Raw genomic sequence first — 18241 nt, 5'->3', positions numbered from 1 at the left:
TGTGGTAGTAATCACCTCTATTCCTCAAATCACCATTCAATTCATCCAATTTAGTGATGGAATATCTATTCTTGAGATAGTGAATCAAATATCACCTTTGACAGTGATCTTGAATTAAAATTTAAGAACAAAAATATCTTCAATCTAGTGGAAAAAAATTGATATATTAATATACCACTAATATATTATATCAATATCATATATCTGATATTATATTATATTGATATTAGATATTATATTTATGATATATATTATATTATAGTATATTATTAATCATATTATTGTCATATTATGATTCAATGATAATTTTTAAATTAGAGTACAAATATCTTATTTGATTTTATATTTATATAATAAAAATATTTAATATATTACTTCTGTTTTCTTATTTTTTTAATCTAAATAAATATCTATATTAATCAATAATATATGATAAGTATAAATAAAAATATTAATTTTAAAATAATAATTAATATATTTTTATAGGATTAATAATTTATAGAATAATAAATATATTTTTATAAAATATATTAATTATTAATATATTAATAGATACATTGATATTTTAATTATAATATATTTTATATGGTTAATAAATATATTTTTATGAAATATATCATAGGTAGTTTTGATATTATATGATTAGTAGTCTTAGGTTTTTATGCAATACTAAATAGATTACTTATGGATATCTAAAGATCTTTAGTCACTAGACCATGATCTATCAAACATAGTGATCTTACATCACTGGTGATCAGATCACCATGGGATTCAGATCAATGGTGATCTTAGATCATCATGATGATCCTATTTAGTTCACTAAATACTACTATAAGATAAACATAAATTTTGGATATAATAAATATAAATTTTTTAGAATAGATACAAATATGTTCAGAATAAATATAAATAAATTTAGAATAAACAGAAATACTATAAAATAAAAATAAACTCCCACAAACTTGATAGGATAAACAAAGACTTGGCCCCACCTACCTCCCATCAGCATTAATGGCCTTTTAAAAAAAAAAAATAATTTCAAATGAATGGAAAAGTAGCCATTAATTTGTATTTTGTTGTGAGAAGATCCATGCTAATTAGGGGATCGGATGGTGGGGAACTAAACCAGTGGATGACCTTTCGAGTAGATTGGTCATTGGTGAGATGGTGAGGTGGGACCTCATCAAATCCGAGGTTAATCGAATGTATCTAAGATCATTTATCTTGAGGTTGGTTTGTGTCCGAGCTTGAGATCGATCTACATCCAATGTCAGGAGGTTGGCTTGACCGAGGAACCATCTAGTCATTCAAAGTCCTCCATGGGCATGCTCTGTAAATGGGGTCTCCAATTTTAATAAAAATTTCTTCAATTCCAGCAAGTCTTCCAATTCTTTTTTAAGAACGTAGACATCTTCTCGTTCAAAGATCGAGTTAAGCTAAGTGAAAGAATAGTGCACTCTCTCAATAAGAACTTCACACACAAAAAAAAAATTAGTTGAAAGGTATTATTTTGATTTTTGAGTCTAGTATGTGCAATCAATGTAAGACTAAACACATATGAGCTTTTATAAATTATCACATCTATATAAAAGTTGGAATTAAAAAAAAGGCATTAATTGAAATCTAGGATGTCAATTGTAGCTAATCTATCAAGTATCCTATTTGACCCCAACTGGAATGGGACGGGTTTTATCTGATCCAATTAAAATCTAAGATGAGTAAGGGTTCTAGATAAAATATCTATAATGGATTTGGATTAAATATAGATAATGATATGCTCCATTTTGATGTAATTTATTATAATTTAATTTTAATTTTTTTTAAATTATAATTATTTTATAATATTTATATAATAAATTTTTTATTTAATTTAATTTAATCTATTTTATTTATCCAACCTAATCTATATCATTATTTAATTTGATATGAAATAGATATGGAACAGATATAATTATAATATTTTTAATTATATAATAATTATCGATATTAGATAGCTCGATTCATACCCGGCCTAATGCCATCTCTGTTTAAGTCTAGGGTTGTAAAAATAAAAATGCGGTTCATTGATTGGCATCTACCGTTTATTGAAAGATTGGCACGTACACGTTGGAATGTCACGTCTTGTCTCAACATGTTTAAATTAATATAAAATTATTGAAATCTCGTACAATCAGTGATCTGGGTGGTAGCGACGATGTTCCAAAAGCAATCCATAGACAACCAAATGTGAAAAGAAAAAATAACATGGTTTCTACCAAAAAAAAAAAAGTAACATGGGAAAAATGAAAAGCCCATGCCAAAGCAAAAATAGAAAGACTCCGAACCAAAGCAAAGGGCACAGAGAACCAGACGGTCTCCCGACGTTCACCCGTAGCGAGGGTACTTCAAAGCCACGGAGATGCCGAACGCTCCCTCCACTCCCCCTCTCTCCGTGGCCCCAATGGACACCTCCTCATCCCCCTCCTCCGCCCCCAACCCCCTCGCGGCCGTCTCCTCCTTCCTCCACCACCACCTCTCCCAACTTGGCTCCGAGTTCTCCGCCCGCATCAACGACGGCCGCCGCCTCGTCCGGGCCGCCGGCACCGCGGCCCACCCCCCCGCCGCCTCCTTCGCGGCGGCTTCTCATGGGGCGTGGGGCGGCGCCGGCGCCCAGGGGAAGCACACCTTCGACCTGGCCCTGAGCCCGGAGTACGTCGCAAAGACGCTCGCCGGAACGTCGGTATACACGGTGAGCAACTCAAACAACGAGTTCGTCCTCGTCTCCGACCCTAATAATGGCCTCCGCTCCCTCGGCCTCCTCTGCTTCCGCCATGAGGACGCTCAGGCCCTCCTTGCCCAGGTCCCTCCTCCCCCTTGTTTTGTCCGCCTTTTGTTCTATACCCATCCTTTCCTTCTTTACTTTTTTTGACGTGGTTTGTCGTATAGATCTGTGATACGTTGTCAAGATAGATATGGGATTTTACTGAGAAAAAAATGAAACTTTTATGTTTTCCAGGTTCAGCTTCGGCAACCGGTTTTAGGGAAGGGGGCAAGAGTGGTGCCCATTACCCTTGATCAGGTCTTTCTTTCATTATGCTGGCATTTGGATACCCTATAATCTTGGTAGCTATGCCAATGGACTGCCATCTGAAGCCTTTTTCTAACCTATAAAATACACAGCAAAATGCTAATCTAGGTGATTGGTGAAATATGAGTGTGACAACTAAAATTGGGGTGTCAAACAATGCTTATTTGTTTATGCAGTGCTACTTTACTGGGGACCTATGAAAGGAAATTTGTGTAATAAATCAAAAACATGCTCTAAATAGAGGCCGTATCCTCATTAGGAGGTTTTCAAAATTAATTTGTGTCTTTTGCCTTGAAGGAATGGGCATGCTTGTTGGAATCCATCTTCATGGTGATCTTATGAAATACTGCTCATGAGGGAAATATTGAACCTTGGAAACTCAAACATTTTTCTTCATGAATTAAAAGTCTTGCTTCTTGTGAGTGTATTTTCGCGTCCATTGTGCTCTGATGACTAATTTTCAGCATTAATCATATTTGCATGATTTAGATTATTGTTGTGTTTACAAAAAATTTCGAAGCAATAGCCTCTGATCCAGCTATATAAGCATACTTGATGGCCATTAGGCCTCTATCTTTTTCCCATTATCTTGAATCAATAAATTTTGAGAGATTTCATTTACGGCCACCAACTATTTTTGCAAATGTTATTGTAAACATTTATGGTAAAAGGCTTCCCAGGAACTTCACTAATCAATAATATGTAATAGCAACAACTTAGATGTTGCTTCAGGATGAAGTTTTTGTATCAGCATGCTGATTCTTCTTGTTACCTTTTGACTTATTAAACGAAAATGTTTGAAGATCTGGAGGTTGTCTTTCAATATAAGAGTTGTCTTGCAAAAAGTCATCTTCATGATAATCTTATGGAGAATGAAACTCCCAGTGACGTATCACTTCTTAATTTAAGAAGGATGTATCTTTGAATTTTCTGCCGATATTTAATAAATTTTTAAGTTGTCCTCATATCTAACCATAATTGCATATTGAAATATGGATTAATTTAAGAAGGGAAAGAATTTATAAATCATAAAAAGTTGTATGGAAAATGCTGGAAAAGTGGAATCTAAGTATGAAGATAGAGATATAAATTATGGAAACATTTGCATTAAAGAAAAGAATGAATAATAGATGATAAAACTTTTACAATTGTGGAACTAATCGTGCTATTTGTTAAAATCTTTTACATTAGTATTTATGAACAATTGGATTGTATGAAAATGTTAAAATATATCTTACTTTATATAACAAGTAGTAAATTTGTAACCATTTTTCAACTTTGGGCATAATATCTTTGAAAAGAACAGAAAAGAAAAGTAAGGGAAAGTACTTGATTGTGATGATAGTGTTAACTTAGGCCTTATTTGGCATCAGTTTCAGCTATCAGTTATTTTCCAGAAGCATGGAAAGGGAGGAAGCAAAAGTGTTTGATAGCCTAGTTTTAATTTTTTTGAGAACTCTTTTCAGTTTCTAGAAATTATGGAAGCTGAAAAATCTGGTTTTCAAAGTTTTTGAAAACCAAAACAGCTTGTCACCAGCATCACCTCTATTGCCACTGTTATCACCACCCCTTCTAGTTGTTGTCCACCACCTGCTGTCCGCTACTGCCACCTACCACCACCATCTCCACCATCTCCACCACCATCGCAATCATGGTTGCTGCCAAATTCAATACAAGTGACTACCAAACAACTTTCTAGCTTCTAATGTTTAGAAAACAATAGAAATTGGTTTGTTGTCAAAAAATAGAACAGTAGAACTGATGCCAAATGCTTGATCTTCGCCCTTTTATTCCAAATTATTAGAATGAATGGAGCAATAATATTTCTGTATTTGGGTCCTAATTTCCTCCCCATTTTTCATATTTATTGGAGGACTGATAAGAAATTGCATACATCATAAAAATATCTGCTAGTTGATTGGCAATTATTTTTGGTTCAATAAATATTAAATTGATAAATGTTGAATGGTCATTAATTGTTATTAATTGGTATTGTTGAAAGTTATGTATTGGCTGGTCTTTGTAATCATGCCATTCATTTATATGTCCCAATGTCCAATGGTTGTTTGTTGTTATCTTATATCACCATGCCCTAAATTTGTTTTTATTTTTCCTTAAAGTGTCATATATGCCATATTTATCTTATTTATACTTATTTGATAGTTCTGTGCACCTATAGGTTTATATGCTGAAGGTTGAAGGAATTGCATTTCGGTTTTTACCTGATCCTCTTCAAATAAAGAATGCACTAGAGGTGTGTTTTCGATTTAATTTTATATTCCTTCATTTGAGCACATTTTTGTTGGTTTCATTATGATGAAATATTTAATTGTGACCATTTTAGTGGCTCTGGAACCACACACAAAATTTTAAAATATTTCAAGCTAGCTAGTGATTATTTAAGATACAAGCTCTTATCTTTGGAAATGATCTGATGTATTATATTCTTATTTCTTTTCATGGTGCTAAGTGGGTGGCAATTCCTCATGTTCATGCCACCTTGCATAACCTACTGAACTTGTGATATCTTCAATATTCCCTTGATTTGAGATAGCAATCCATAATACTGGTTATTTGATGATCCATGTCTTTTACTCCTTGTTCTTGCTCCAATTACCCTTGATCTTCATCGTCTTAAAGGAATGGCATTTTCTGATTTGTTGGTGGAACATAAGGTTCCTAGGAACTCATGCAATAGTTGGTAAGTAGAGAGCTCATATAGTTGATGGTAAGCAATGCAATTACACTTTTTAATGTAAACTTAAGTATTGATGTTAACTACTGGTTTTTATATGGCTTCAGCTTTTGTCTGGCTTTAGGGAAGACTAGGTAGCTACTTTTGTGATATGCACATGGTTAGCTGGACAGCTTTCCCTTTCTCTCATCGCATAGAATTTTTTCTTGATTAACATGACACATTGTTCAAAAAAGATTTATACAGTGCGAACTGAAAGGCCTTTTTTTATTAATAAAGATGTGATTTTTCATAACTGCATGAGAAACTTGTGGTAAATATTGAGATTCCGCATGTTGAGAGTGTTAAACAAGAAAAACAGAAGTCTTATCACTGTTGATTATGTGCTTGTCATGAGTATTGAGATTCCACCTGTTGTGAGTGTTAAACAAGAAAAACAGAAGTCTATCACATTTGACTATCTGCTTGTCACGAGTCTTCTTTAGTCAACAAAAGGGGAGCGCATTGATAAGGCTGGCCATTTTGTGGAGCAGACAAGCAGTGAGTCCCTGGCATACCAGATCCAGCTTCCCCCTTTAATAGACCTATAAATGAGGCTGGTCTTCCCTTCTGCAGGGTAAATGCATTATGTTTTTTTTTTTTGGTGTGATGTCACAAGCAAGCATGAAGCATTCAGAACCTAAGAGAGATTCTTAAGGGCTGTGTGGTTCTGGGTGCTATCATTTCTTTCCCTTTAATTTTTTAAATTTCTGCACTTGTACTTTTCTCTTTTCCTCCTTCCTTTTGTAATTACAGCCCTCGTACAACTTATAAAGCTCCCTTCTAATTCTATCCCACACCTAGTCTTCCACAGCAACCTGGACATTTCTTGCAGCCTGCAATACAGACATTTATCCTTCATAAACCTATAAACACCAGCGATGTTTGCTCTTCAGTTCAGTTTTGTCTTTGCAGAAAGTCAAATTTATACTTTATATCCTTAAAGATCCAATCAAATTCTGGTCACCCATCACCGGCATAATTCAGAGTTTCATATTTCTAGATTAGGACGCCAGGGCGGCCCTCCATCCCCACTCCCCCTCCCCCTCCCCCTCCCCACCCTGGCTGAAAATTCAACTCTGAACCTAAAATTTCAATAAACTCTTCCCATCTCTTCAATCCCATCCACCATAGTAAACCATGGCGGCACGCTGTCTTACATACATGTCAAGTATCAAATATTTAACCTTTTGTATGGAAATAACTATCCCTAACATATTGACCACCAATAAGAAGGATACAAACAATTTGTCACCACTAGATTCAGATACCAAAGATGTGTCCTCATTTGAAACTTAAAAAAATTGATATATATATATATATATACACACACACACACACACACACACACACACACACACATATATACATACATACATACATGCATACATACAAAGAGAGAGAAAGAGAGAGAGAGAGAGAGAATATTCTCCCTTTTTTGTCTCAAAAAATGAAAATTATGAAGAGGTTGTATACTTTAAATTTGGTTGGTTTGAAAAAAGGATAAAAATCATGAGTTTTAATCAAGAATAGCTGAAAATGTTAATATATTATCATTAAAAAGTTAAATCAACTTTCATTTTACCTTTGGTTCAACAGTAAGGTTGCTTCTTTGTGACCTAGGTGTTAGAGGTTCGAAAAACGGAAATAACCACTCTGCATGTGAGGGTAAAGTTGCATATATCTGATCTTCCTCAGATATTGCAATAGTTGGAGCCTCATGCACTGGAACACCTTTTAGATCCACTATATTTTTTTTTCCTTCTCTTAACCTCTATCTCCAAAGAAAGGACTAAACTAAATTTGTATCTTATCAAATCATACTAGAAACCTACCATTTGGTGTATCAAATCTTGACCATCACATACACATTTCAGTTAGAACATCATAGACGGTAATAATGAGATCATTGCAATTCATATAAGTAGTCATTTGCACCATGTGTGCGAAATGCTAGTGGACTCATGATAGCTGTAGCTGCTGTTGTAGGAATCCAAAAACTTGAAAGGCATCAAAGGCTTGGGAATCATAAGATCAACAATTTTTCATATCTCATGTCTTGGGGCTTTGTACATAGGTACTAACCTCTGATTAGTCATTGGATTGCTGTGCTGTGAATTTTGAAATCACGTTTGCCAGAAATAAGCTTAGAATGCATGCTCACTTGCTTATAATACTAGTATTGTTAGGGAGAAACAAAGAGTCCATTGGCCAAAAGGTGGTGTTACTGTTGTGTTTTGCCCTTAGGTTTGGACATCTCAGCAATCCATGGAAAGGTAGAGCCCTTTGGACATTCTTTTACTTTCTTCCACTGGCAAATTGTCTTTCTTCAATCTGGACTATGCTTTGAATTTTAATCTCCTCTCATATATTGAACTTCCCTCTAGTGTAGATAGTGTAATTTTGATTGAATTAATGAAAGACCACCACTGGTTCACTTTAAAAAAGAATGCTTCTGGGCATTCCAACTTCTGAGTTATATATCACTAAGCTATGATTGCCTTCCAACCAGCAAAATTTCTTTATTAGAGATTATCCTCTTTACTCTGTGTTTTCCCTAAGAACTCATGTCTTGTTCATTAAGAACTTATCTTCATTCTTGGATGAACTTTAAAAACTGCATGCATTACCACTTTTGCTATAAGAAGGAAGGTTGTCCATAAACAATACACTAAAATAATTAAGCATATGTATGCTCGGACATTGACATGTGTTAGGAGTTGTTGTGGTACAAGTATATTTTTAGTTACTATAGACTTGCATCCAAGGTTAGAATAAAGTCTGTATCTTTTTTCACTCATTATGGACGAACTTATTGCTAATATTCAGGAAATGTACCATGATGTATGTTATTAGCCAACAATGTAGTGTTGATTAATGAGAAGGGAACTTGATTGAATACTAAATTGGACTTATGGAGAAAAACTTTAGAGGATAATGGCTTAAAGACTGGTAGAAGAAAAGCAAAGTGTATGGCATGTTGATTTAGTAAGAAGGAAATTGTAGATGCGGTACGAATTATTGATGACCAAGAGATACCATAAAGTGTTCCATTTTATCGCTTAGAATCTACTATACAAAATGATAGAGATGAAGCTATATGTAGTAGAATTAAAGCTGGTTGGATGAAGTGGAGAGGTGCATGTGGAATATTATGTGATAGGTGTATATTTTGGATACTTGAGAGAAAATTTTATAGAACAACATTAAGGCCTACCATGTTATATGGTCTAGAATGCTAGGCAATAAAGAAAGGACATGACAACAAGTTGAATATAGCAGAATGAGAAAGTTAAGATGAATATGTGGTAAAACTAGAAGGGATAAAATAAGAAATAAATATAATAGAGGAGCTGTAGAAGTTTCACAAATTAAGAATAAAGTGGGAAAATCGATTAAGATAGTATGACCTTATACCATGAAGATCTAAGGAGCCTTTAGTAAGAAGATGTACTTCAGTTTATGTTAAAGTGGTAAGAAAAGAAGGAGAAGACCTAATATAACATGGATGAAGTTTTTGAGGAAGGATATGGAGAAAATTTGACTAAATTAGAGATGGCCCTTAATAGGAATACTTGGCGAATAAGGATCCATAAAGCTGACCCAAATAGTTGGGATAAGGCTTGATAATTATAATTATGACTATCTATACATTAACCACCTTGCTTTCCAAGGGAATGTGCTAATCAAAAATCTGCCTTAAAGCACTAATTTGGTTGCTAATTACAGAACATCCTTAGCAACAGAATTACATGGAGCTGGATATATGACAATTCCAATTACATTAGAGTACTTTCCTCAATAATTGCAACTTAACCAATTTTTGTTTGTTGGTCTATTTTGTTTGAAGTCTTAATTGCTGCATCTGTGCTGTTTTTCACAGTTGAAGTTGCATGTCATTTGGTACTCAGTGTTGCTTTGCCAGAGGCATGTTTAGGCGAGTAGTGCTTACCTGCACTTTATAGCGCAACTTCAGTTCTTTTTTTCCCTACTTGATAAACATACCCATGCAAATGGGTTCACAAATGCCAATATACGCGTTGCACATAAACACGTCTTTACAACTAAATAAACATAAAAATTCTCAGTTCCGGTAAATATGTTTTCAGGTTGTCCGGTTACATGCAACCAAACACATGCTAAATAGGTGTCATATCATTTATGTATTCAAAATAATTTCGGCATTGATAAACTTTACTGTGATTCCTTCGACTTGTTGATTTGGGAGTTGTATTTATCGCCAGCCATTAGATACATATTTTTCAGTTCAAGGGTCATTCTTGTACCATAACCATTTTAGAATTATGCAAAAATTTATTCTTTTGTCAGACAAAAATATGATGATTTGATCAAGAAATTCAGTATGTCGCTCTACTTTGTAACGTGCTACACTAAAGATTAAGCTTCCTAAAGAAAGAAAAAGAATTCTCAACTTATATAGATCTTTCTTCAGTTTTATGATATCCTGCACAAAATTTGCAACCCACCCTCTTTGTTGTCCATGTATTCACTTTCACTTCCTCCCCTGAATATAGGGGTGTGATGTAACGTACCTCCAACAACTATTATTCAAGCATATTCTTTCTGAAGCTAGGTTTTTCACTTTTCACCAAAATCTTAAGCATATGCATATGAAAGAGGCTTTCTTCGAGCATATCTTTGCCCATGAAAAGAATGCTGGCATCTTTCATTTTCCTTTGGTATCCAAACTGGTTAAGGGAACCGACCATATCAATCTCTATTGAGTGCAACCAACCAAGATCTCGTAAACCAAAAAAAGGAAAAAAAAAGGAAAAAAAGAAGAAAAGGAAAATAATCAATGCGGATGAAAGATGGTTGTGAAGCTAAATCGCATTCATTTGAGCCATGTCCCATAGGCTAAGAGCCAGTTCAAACACAATCTCTGTTAGGCTTCATTGAAACTATTGGATTCAAATTAAAAAAGAAAAAAATTGCAATACTATCAAATTTTGACTTTCACCCAGCTGGGAAATTGAACAAGCATTCGCCTGACCCTACTTCATGAAGTTATAATTTTTCCTTACTCAAATACTATTTATTTAATTTGATGATGCTTGATATAGGGTTTCATTTTTTTTTATTGAAGATGCTAATGGAGGAGAACTATATATTCCAAAATCACTTAGTGAACTAGGTCATACATTTAGCATTGACTAGTGAACTATCGTTTGGACGTATTTCTTCATTTTTCGTAAATAATTTAATTATCAGATAAGTAATACCCATATATTTGTTTTAGGGCCTGACTGGATGTTGGGAAGATATTCTGATGATAAGATCTTTCCAGCTGATGGGCTTTCTCTTTTAACACTACGGTAAAGGGAAGTGGAGGGAGTGGTTTGAGAAGATTGTGGGCAGCTGTGGCAAAATTGATCCCATGTTTTCTAGGATAGATAATTCAATTTCAGATGTGATTTGCCTTGTCCCTAAAAAATAGGAATTAATTGTACCTATTGGCTGCCCCATCTCTTTAAACTTCTCCTTGCCATCTTGATTTTAGAAGCAAAGACCTGGAGGGAAGATCTTATTGAACAGATAAGATCTTCCGACATCCAAACAGGGTCTTAATTTTCTCCTTCAGAATAGTTTGCCTTTTAATCTTCAATATTATCATTTGGGTGTTATATTCTGCTGTCATCCTTTTGGAATGTTGTCCATCTACATGTGTGAATCATACTACTTAAAAAGTCACTTTGGGCCAGAATTTTAAATCCTTATCTCTGAACAGTGTTCTGACACCTTGTTCGAATTTTTCAGTTAAAATCTGCAGATTTATCAAGAGGCTTTGATGGAGTTCCTGTTTTTCAGGTACACTTGTTATGCTATTTCCTACTCTTATATTAGTTTATGGCCAACCTCCATCATTGATGCTGTTCCCAGACTGGACCAGAGAGGTGGGTAGTGACACTAGGTTATTTTCCATCATCAAAAAAAAGGCAATATTATGAAACAATTCCGTAATTTATTTTCATCCTTGGACAGAATATACAACCTTTAATCGAGAAGCCAACACGCATTTTTATTTAACTGGCCCTGAGAATTTATATATATGTGTTATAGCTTACATCATATCTGGCTTGAACACAACAAGCTTATGAATATGCAGTGTTCTTTCTGAATCAAAGGTAGTCAAATGAGGGTAATGATTATATTTTGTTAGACTTGTTTCATGTTTTTCATATGACGATGATGTGAAATTGCATATCATGGATGCAGCTGATGAAATGCCGAATGTACTAGTGTAGATGTTCTTGTAGCTAACCGAGGCATGTTGTTATTGTTGATGTATTAATTTCTATAAAGTTTGAGGTAATTTTTTTATTATTTGTGCTCAGTCTTATTTTTGGTGACAATCTGCCATTTCTGCATGCAGTCCGATCTTCTAGTTGTTAAGAGGAAGAACAAGCGTTATTGCCCTATATACTTTCAAAAGGTTTGTCAATACCTAGTCTGATGGCAAAATTACTGGCAGGAATAGTTATATAATGGAGCTTGTCTAACTTATCTCTTTATGCAGGAAGACATAGAGAGAGAACTATCAAAGGTTTCTAGGGCATCAAGAGGTTCAGGATTTTCTCAGCATATCATGGTATGTGCTGCTTGTTTTCTTTCTAGAAATTTCATTTTTGCAATTTCTTTGGCTCTCACATGAAAACTTGACATGTACATTCTTTCAACAGGTGGGCAGTTTCGAAGATGTTCTGAAAAAGATGGAGGTGGGGCATAGTTATAGAGTTATCCTTAGTACTCATCTAATTATTGGTTGAAGATCTAATTTGATTTCCATGTAATTGCAGATGAACGATAAGAATTCTGGATGGGATGATTTGATTTTCATACCTCCAGGAAAAAGCCACGCCAAACACATTAATGAGGTGGCAGCATGATACATATGGCACCTGAATGCATCAATATAAAGGTCTTGAGATGTATGTATTCACTCATTTCAGGTCCCTTATTGAAGCAGGTCAGCCATCAGCCCTAGTTTAATTAATCAACAGATGCATTGGTTCTTGACTCTTATTTGTAAGGAGGATTTTGGATTCCAATTTAAATGATATGAGTTTTTCGTCGAGGTCGAGAGCATGGTTTTACTAAAGCTAATTATTGTTTACCGGCAGTAGCACAAGGATATGAGAAGAGATTCAAACATGAAGTTTACACAGGAGTTTAAAGAAAGGAAAAGAGGGATCCCAAACTTTTGTTGGGGGTAGTTAGTCCTGCTGCTGTACAGGAACGGAAATATAATTTTCTTTACAAAAAGTGATTTGGGGTTTTTTAGTTCATCATATTATCAAAATTTTAGTCTATTACCTTTTTTGTGGGATGTTTATCTTATTTCAGCTAATTATGCTATGATAGGGGCTCTATGTTATGTCAGCCTCAGTCTTATCTCAGCCAAATTATAGGATCCTGTTTTATGTCAGCCTCTTGCAATAGTTTCTGACAAGGTTACTCTGTTTCTTGTTAGCCTCTTGCAGTAAATAAGGGTGTGCTTTTAGGCACTTAGAACCTAGTTCTTTTTTCAGCTCTGGCTTTATGTTGTGCAGGGCTGCAAGTAGGTCGGGTTCCAATTGGGTCAAATAATTGAACCCAAACCTAATCCACCAATTTCATTTGCATCGGATTGGATCCTATATAAGATTAATTTTATTAAATCCATCGGATTTATTGGGTCAATTCAGATCAGGCATAATCCTTCACAAACCATAATGAACATACACAAATTTATTATCTAATTATACCATAAATGTATTATACAATAAAATGATAGTATGCCACTTGTGAACGTTATCCAAAAACATGTTCTCTATAGGATTTGATTCATAACCACTTAATTAACGACACATATTATGGACTAACTATATGATTAAAAGAAAACTTCTTATAGGGGCTTCTTATAGGGGGAATATAAAGTATATATTATACTAATTTGAGATCAGTTTGGGAAATTTAGTGATCCAAATCCAATCCATATTTGAAACAGGTCATTTTTTTAATCCAAGCCCAATCCGCAGTGCAGGTTGTATCAGATTAATTTCGGATTGGTTCCAAATTGGAAGTGGGTTAATTCAATCCACTTGCATTCCTGATGCAAGACACCCTAAATTTCATCCATTTCACTTGCATCCCTAATTTCATGCAGTTCATAAAATTAATAACAGATGAGTCCTGAATATGGATTTTGCATATTCTAACACCAAGTGAGCATCGAGATCCATAAAAACAGCATTTCCAGGCCTACAACTTGCCTTGTGAGGATGCAATTAGCCAACTTAAACCAAAATTTTGATGGACCGTTCAACTTTGACTGCGTCACTAAGCCTTCTCTTATATGGTTCCATCAAAACTGGTTTCAATGTGAATTTTCTGCAGACTTGAGAAGGCATGTCAAACTTCTGGGTAGTCAGTTGGAGAATGCTAGTCAGAAACCAGTCCTGGCTGGCACAATTTCCTTGCTGATAAGGGGCACAATTTCCTTTCGATAATGGGCTGGATTTGGGTCAGAACTAGGAGTGACACTGGACATGTCAGATTAGACAAGATTTGAACGAAAACCTGATAAGATAATAATACTTATGTCGAAGTTCATGTTTTACTTACTGCATCTGATTTAATTTATATTCGTGTTCAGATATTCAACAGGTTTGGGATACTTTTTTAAACATTATTTTTTATTGGTACTTTTATACAATATTTGAAGTTGTTTGTAAGCTCAGATGGAACTGATGGAGGGTTAATGGTAGATTGAAATCTAATCGTGAAAATAATATCCAGCTATGAAATATTTTCAAGTGAAATATTAATTGGTGAGCAAGAATTCACTATACCAACCCCAAATAGCTGGGAAAGGCCTTATTGGTTATTTATATTGTTTTCCTATGTTTGATATCATGATATGGCAATATTATAATAGTGGAAAAATTGATTTAATCACTAGACTATTTTTATATGTAATATATATGCATTTTTATGATTGTCTCTTCATTCCATTAATAGAATTGTTGCCCATGACTTCCTTGTTCAAATATATATCTTAAATAATTTGTTTGTTTTTATCAAAACTGAGTTCATGTTATTTGATAATTAATTAAAGATTGGTGTTACCTTGAAGCACATATGAAAATGACACATGGATTTCTATTGTATAAGTTATTGTCAAATTATTTACTGTGTTATTGTTTCCACATAATACTTTTATGGTTCTCCCTCAAGCTTTAGTCAAGGGGTCATAAATGATCGTTGATGATCTTTCAGTGATCTAGATCACTTGTTGATTTAATCAATCTTGATACTTAAAAGTATATTCTTTTCTATATCATTCAACATAAGGAGTTGAGATCCATGATAGTTTCCATTCATTCAAAGAAAGTGAAGGCATACAATTAATTGAAATAACATAGACAAAAACCTTAATTGTTAACACATTTTATGTTAGAGAAGGACGTCTTTCTATTTGATAACTTTGAACAAACTGAACTTTCACTCAAGAGGAAAAAGTTGTAAAAGAGAAAAATAAAGAGTTTAGAAGCCTTGTACATGTTATATGTGTTTCATTGGAGAAGAGAAAGAAAAAAGCCTAAATTTCATTTTTGATCTTATAATTGGTGGTGTTCCGTAAATAACTTCTTTCGTGTGGTTTACACATAAATATCTTCCTCTCTTTGGTGATTTTTGGTGGTGTTCTCCATGAATAACGTCTTTTGATGGTTAATTTCATGAAGAACTCTTTTAAACTTCCTCTGCATGACTTTGTATATGAAGGATAATTGATGAAGTCTTGTCTTTCAAGTATTATTATTGTCAATCGGTAAACAAAACCTTGATCGATTTATCATTCTGTCTATTTACTATAGTTGGTTGATGATTAATTACTTTTGGGTGTAAGTAATTGGATACTCTCAAAACTTGATTAGACCTATTTTTGGGATCCAAACTCGATTATCTTCTTTTGGTCAGATTGATTTAATCATCTCCTTTGCCACCCCAAGTTCACATAATTTTCCCACAAGCAATTCAGGTAAGATCTAGGTCTCACAACATTCATCTTTTTTCTTTTCTTTTCTTTTCTTTTGTGATTTTTCTGTAGGTACAACATAAAGCACACTTCAACATCTTGCCTTCAGTCTAGTAATAGTTGTAATACTTTCTGGCACCTCCATTCTCGTTCCCATGACACCCTTCCTCGTAGCCTAGGTTCTACAATCTGTTCTGTCATTCGTGTTCCACCATGGTTCAACAATTCTTCCTATAAAATGGTCCATAGTTAATGTTACATGTAAGACAAAAGCGTCCATCTGAATTGTCTAACATGCTGATGATCTCTTATGAAATGGATTGCTTGAATTCAAAAAAAAGTAAATCAGGCTTTTTTCTTAAGGGTGTTCCAGATGCATGAGACAGTTCCCAAATACTGCACAATGTTGATGTATCCACCAAGGTGGGGTTTTGCAGGGCCAATTGCCTCAAGCATCCTCCCTATCTGCATATAAGAAAGTTTCATGTTGTATCTTCCACTCCTACGTAGATATTATATACGATCGTAGAAATGATAGGCAGACATTTGAACACCCTAACAGTGACACCACTTGAAGGATCAAGAGAAAGGGTGTGGTTGAGCTAGTTAAAAGGTGCTTGAAGGCATTCAATAACTGATCACATCAGTAGTATATATTTTGCTTGCATGAAGAATTGAGTTCATTTGGTGCGTAAGGTGTCTACTCTGTTTTACAAGCCAATCTAGCACTCTATAGGCAGGACTGTTAACATCAGCAGTACAAAGACTTTCATATAACTAAAGGCAGAACTATTTATTCTCTTCAAAAGCTGTTACTAAATATGAAGGGGTCTAAATATATATTGGTTCAGGATTTAGGTTGCCAGTACAAGTTCATTGATATCTGCCTTTGCCTCAGAAATGAGAACACTCTTAGCTTGCTGCAGGCCTGACAAATAAAGCTGAAATATAGCCCTCTCATGATTCAACCTTGTTGGACTAGCTGCTGATGTCATCAATATCGAAGGAATGCCTGAATTTCTGATAAACGAATGAACATGTGACATATCCCTCATTGGTAGTTAATGTTGTCATTGCAATCTTCTTCATTCTTCCATTTGTCAAGCCAACTCTTCCTAAGGTCTCAGAAATCTATCTTTTTTTGTGCTTCTGTATGGTACTTTGAATGCCTTTGATTCTACATTTCCCTTTCTTCATGTCCTAGGCCTTTGACTGCAGCTTCATTAATAAAATACAAGCCTTCAGATGCACCAATTAAGTAAATGCTATAATCTCTGAATATGTTGTATAGTTTATAAAGAAAAGGTCCAGTTCCTCTCAACCAGCAATGTCAAACTTGGTCTCTGCTGGCTTGCAGTGCAGATGCCAGTGTTTTCTCTTCCAGTGAAATGTGTCACGGCATGATTGGAAATGTGTTCTTCCATCACAAGAGATTGATCTCACTAAATGCGATTTCTGTGTCATAGTGAGGTGTAACATCCAGCAAGGAAAGTCATGCCTCATCCTCTAGGGGTCTTTATTTGATGTGGAACTGAACAAAAGTGGTTCCTCGTTTGCTTAGTTCCTTGAAATATCAAAATATATAATAGCATGGATTTGGAGTTCTATGGTATTACTGCTTTCTTTTCAAAATGTCGCCGAGAGAATCAAGGTCCCATTGTGCTGTTCCTTTGTACATAGAGTTGTAAACCCCCCCTTTTTTTTTGCCCCTGAAAGGCATGGTAATAGTGTTGCTGACCTCCCCCTAATTCTAGAGTTTAGCTTCACTAGGGCCTGAGGAGGGATCAATAAAGAGTTCCCATCTTTTTCATTCAATCTACCCGGAGGGATTGTATAGCAAAGTCCCAAGCTGCTTGAATTGCTAGATGAGAAGCATTAACACGATCGACATATTTGGCAGTTCTAGATCTGACTTTCTTGTAACTATCCAAGCTCCTGAGGGCACAAACTGCATGCTTTCCGGACATCAGCGGTATGCATTTTTGAATCATAGTTCTATGATCAGTCTGAAGTGATTAACATTAAATGAAGCCTCATTTTGTTCAAAGAGGATCAGCTATAGTGACCACCTATTTTCTGTTACCATTTCATGGTCTCACCCTTCTTTCTTTTTTGCTTTGAGGGCTGTGGAATGAAAAAGAACAATATGATATGAAATGGTGGCATCAGGATCTATAGTTCTATATCAATTGGAAAGGGAAAGATCAAGCTTATTGAAAGCCTTCCACATAGCTGAAGCCTGCAGGGCTTAGCTTCAAAATTTGCCTCGGAAAGCTAATCTTATAACTAGGAGTTCAATCAATATCCCATGGATGTCTTCTATGATACCACGAAATGTAGTTTTGTGTTCACGGTGCAGTTACTCCTTGCTTTTCCCTTCGGAGCATGTCACACCAGTCGA

The 18241-nt window shown here is 34.9% G+C and overlaps 1 protein-coding gene across 2 annotated transcripts; it reads left to right on the top strand.

The window, feature by feature from the left end:
- The first annotated feature begins 2310 nt into the window (after positions 1–2310).
- Positions 2311–12897, top strand: LOC105060884 (protein TIC 22, chloroplastic). 2 transcript variants are annotated; one of them, XM_010944738.4, is made up of 8 exons: positions 2313–2839; positions 2996–3058; positions 5247–5321; positions 11580–11630; positions 12196–12255; positions 12340–12411; positions 12503–12538; positions 12620–12897. In XM_010944738.4, exons 1-8 carry the CDS (start codon positions 2399–2401, stop codon positions 12707–12709), a joined length of 888 nt encoding a protein of 295 aa, XP_010943040.2. In that variant the 5' UTR covers positions 2313–2398; the 3' UTR covers positions 12710–12897. The 2 variants fall into 2 exon arrangements, with proteins under 2 accessions (XP_010943041.2, XP_010943040.2); XM_010944739.4 differs by lacking the exon at positions 2996–3058 and having other exon boundaries at positions 2311–2839.
- The last annotated feature ends 5344 nt before the right edge of the window (positions 12898–18241 follow it).

Source organism: Elaeis guineensis, chromosome 13 (assembly GCF_000442705.2).
Source record: "Elaeis guineensis isolate ETL-2024a chromosome 13, EG11, whole genome shotgun sequence".
NCBI lineage: Eukaryota > Viridiplantae > Streptophyta > Magnoliopsida > Arecales > Arecaceae > Elaeis > Elaeis guineensis.
Note: the sequence above shows the minus strand (reverse complement) of the source record. Positions and strands in the feature narration are given on the sequence as shown.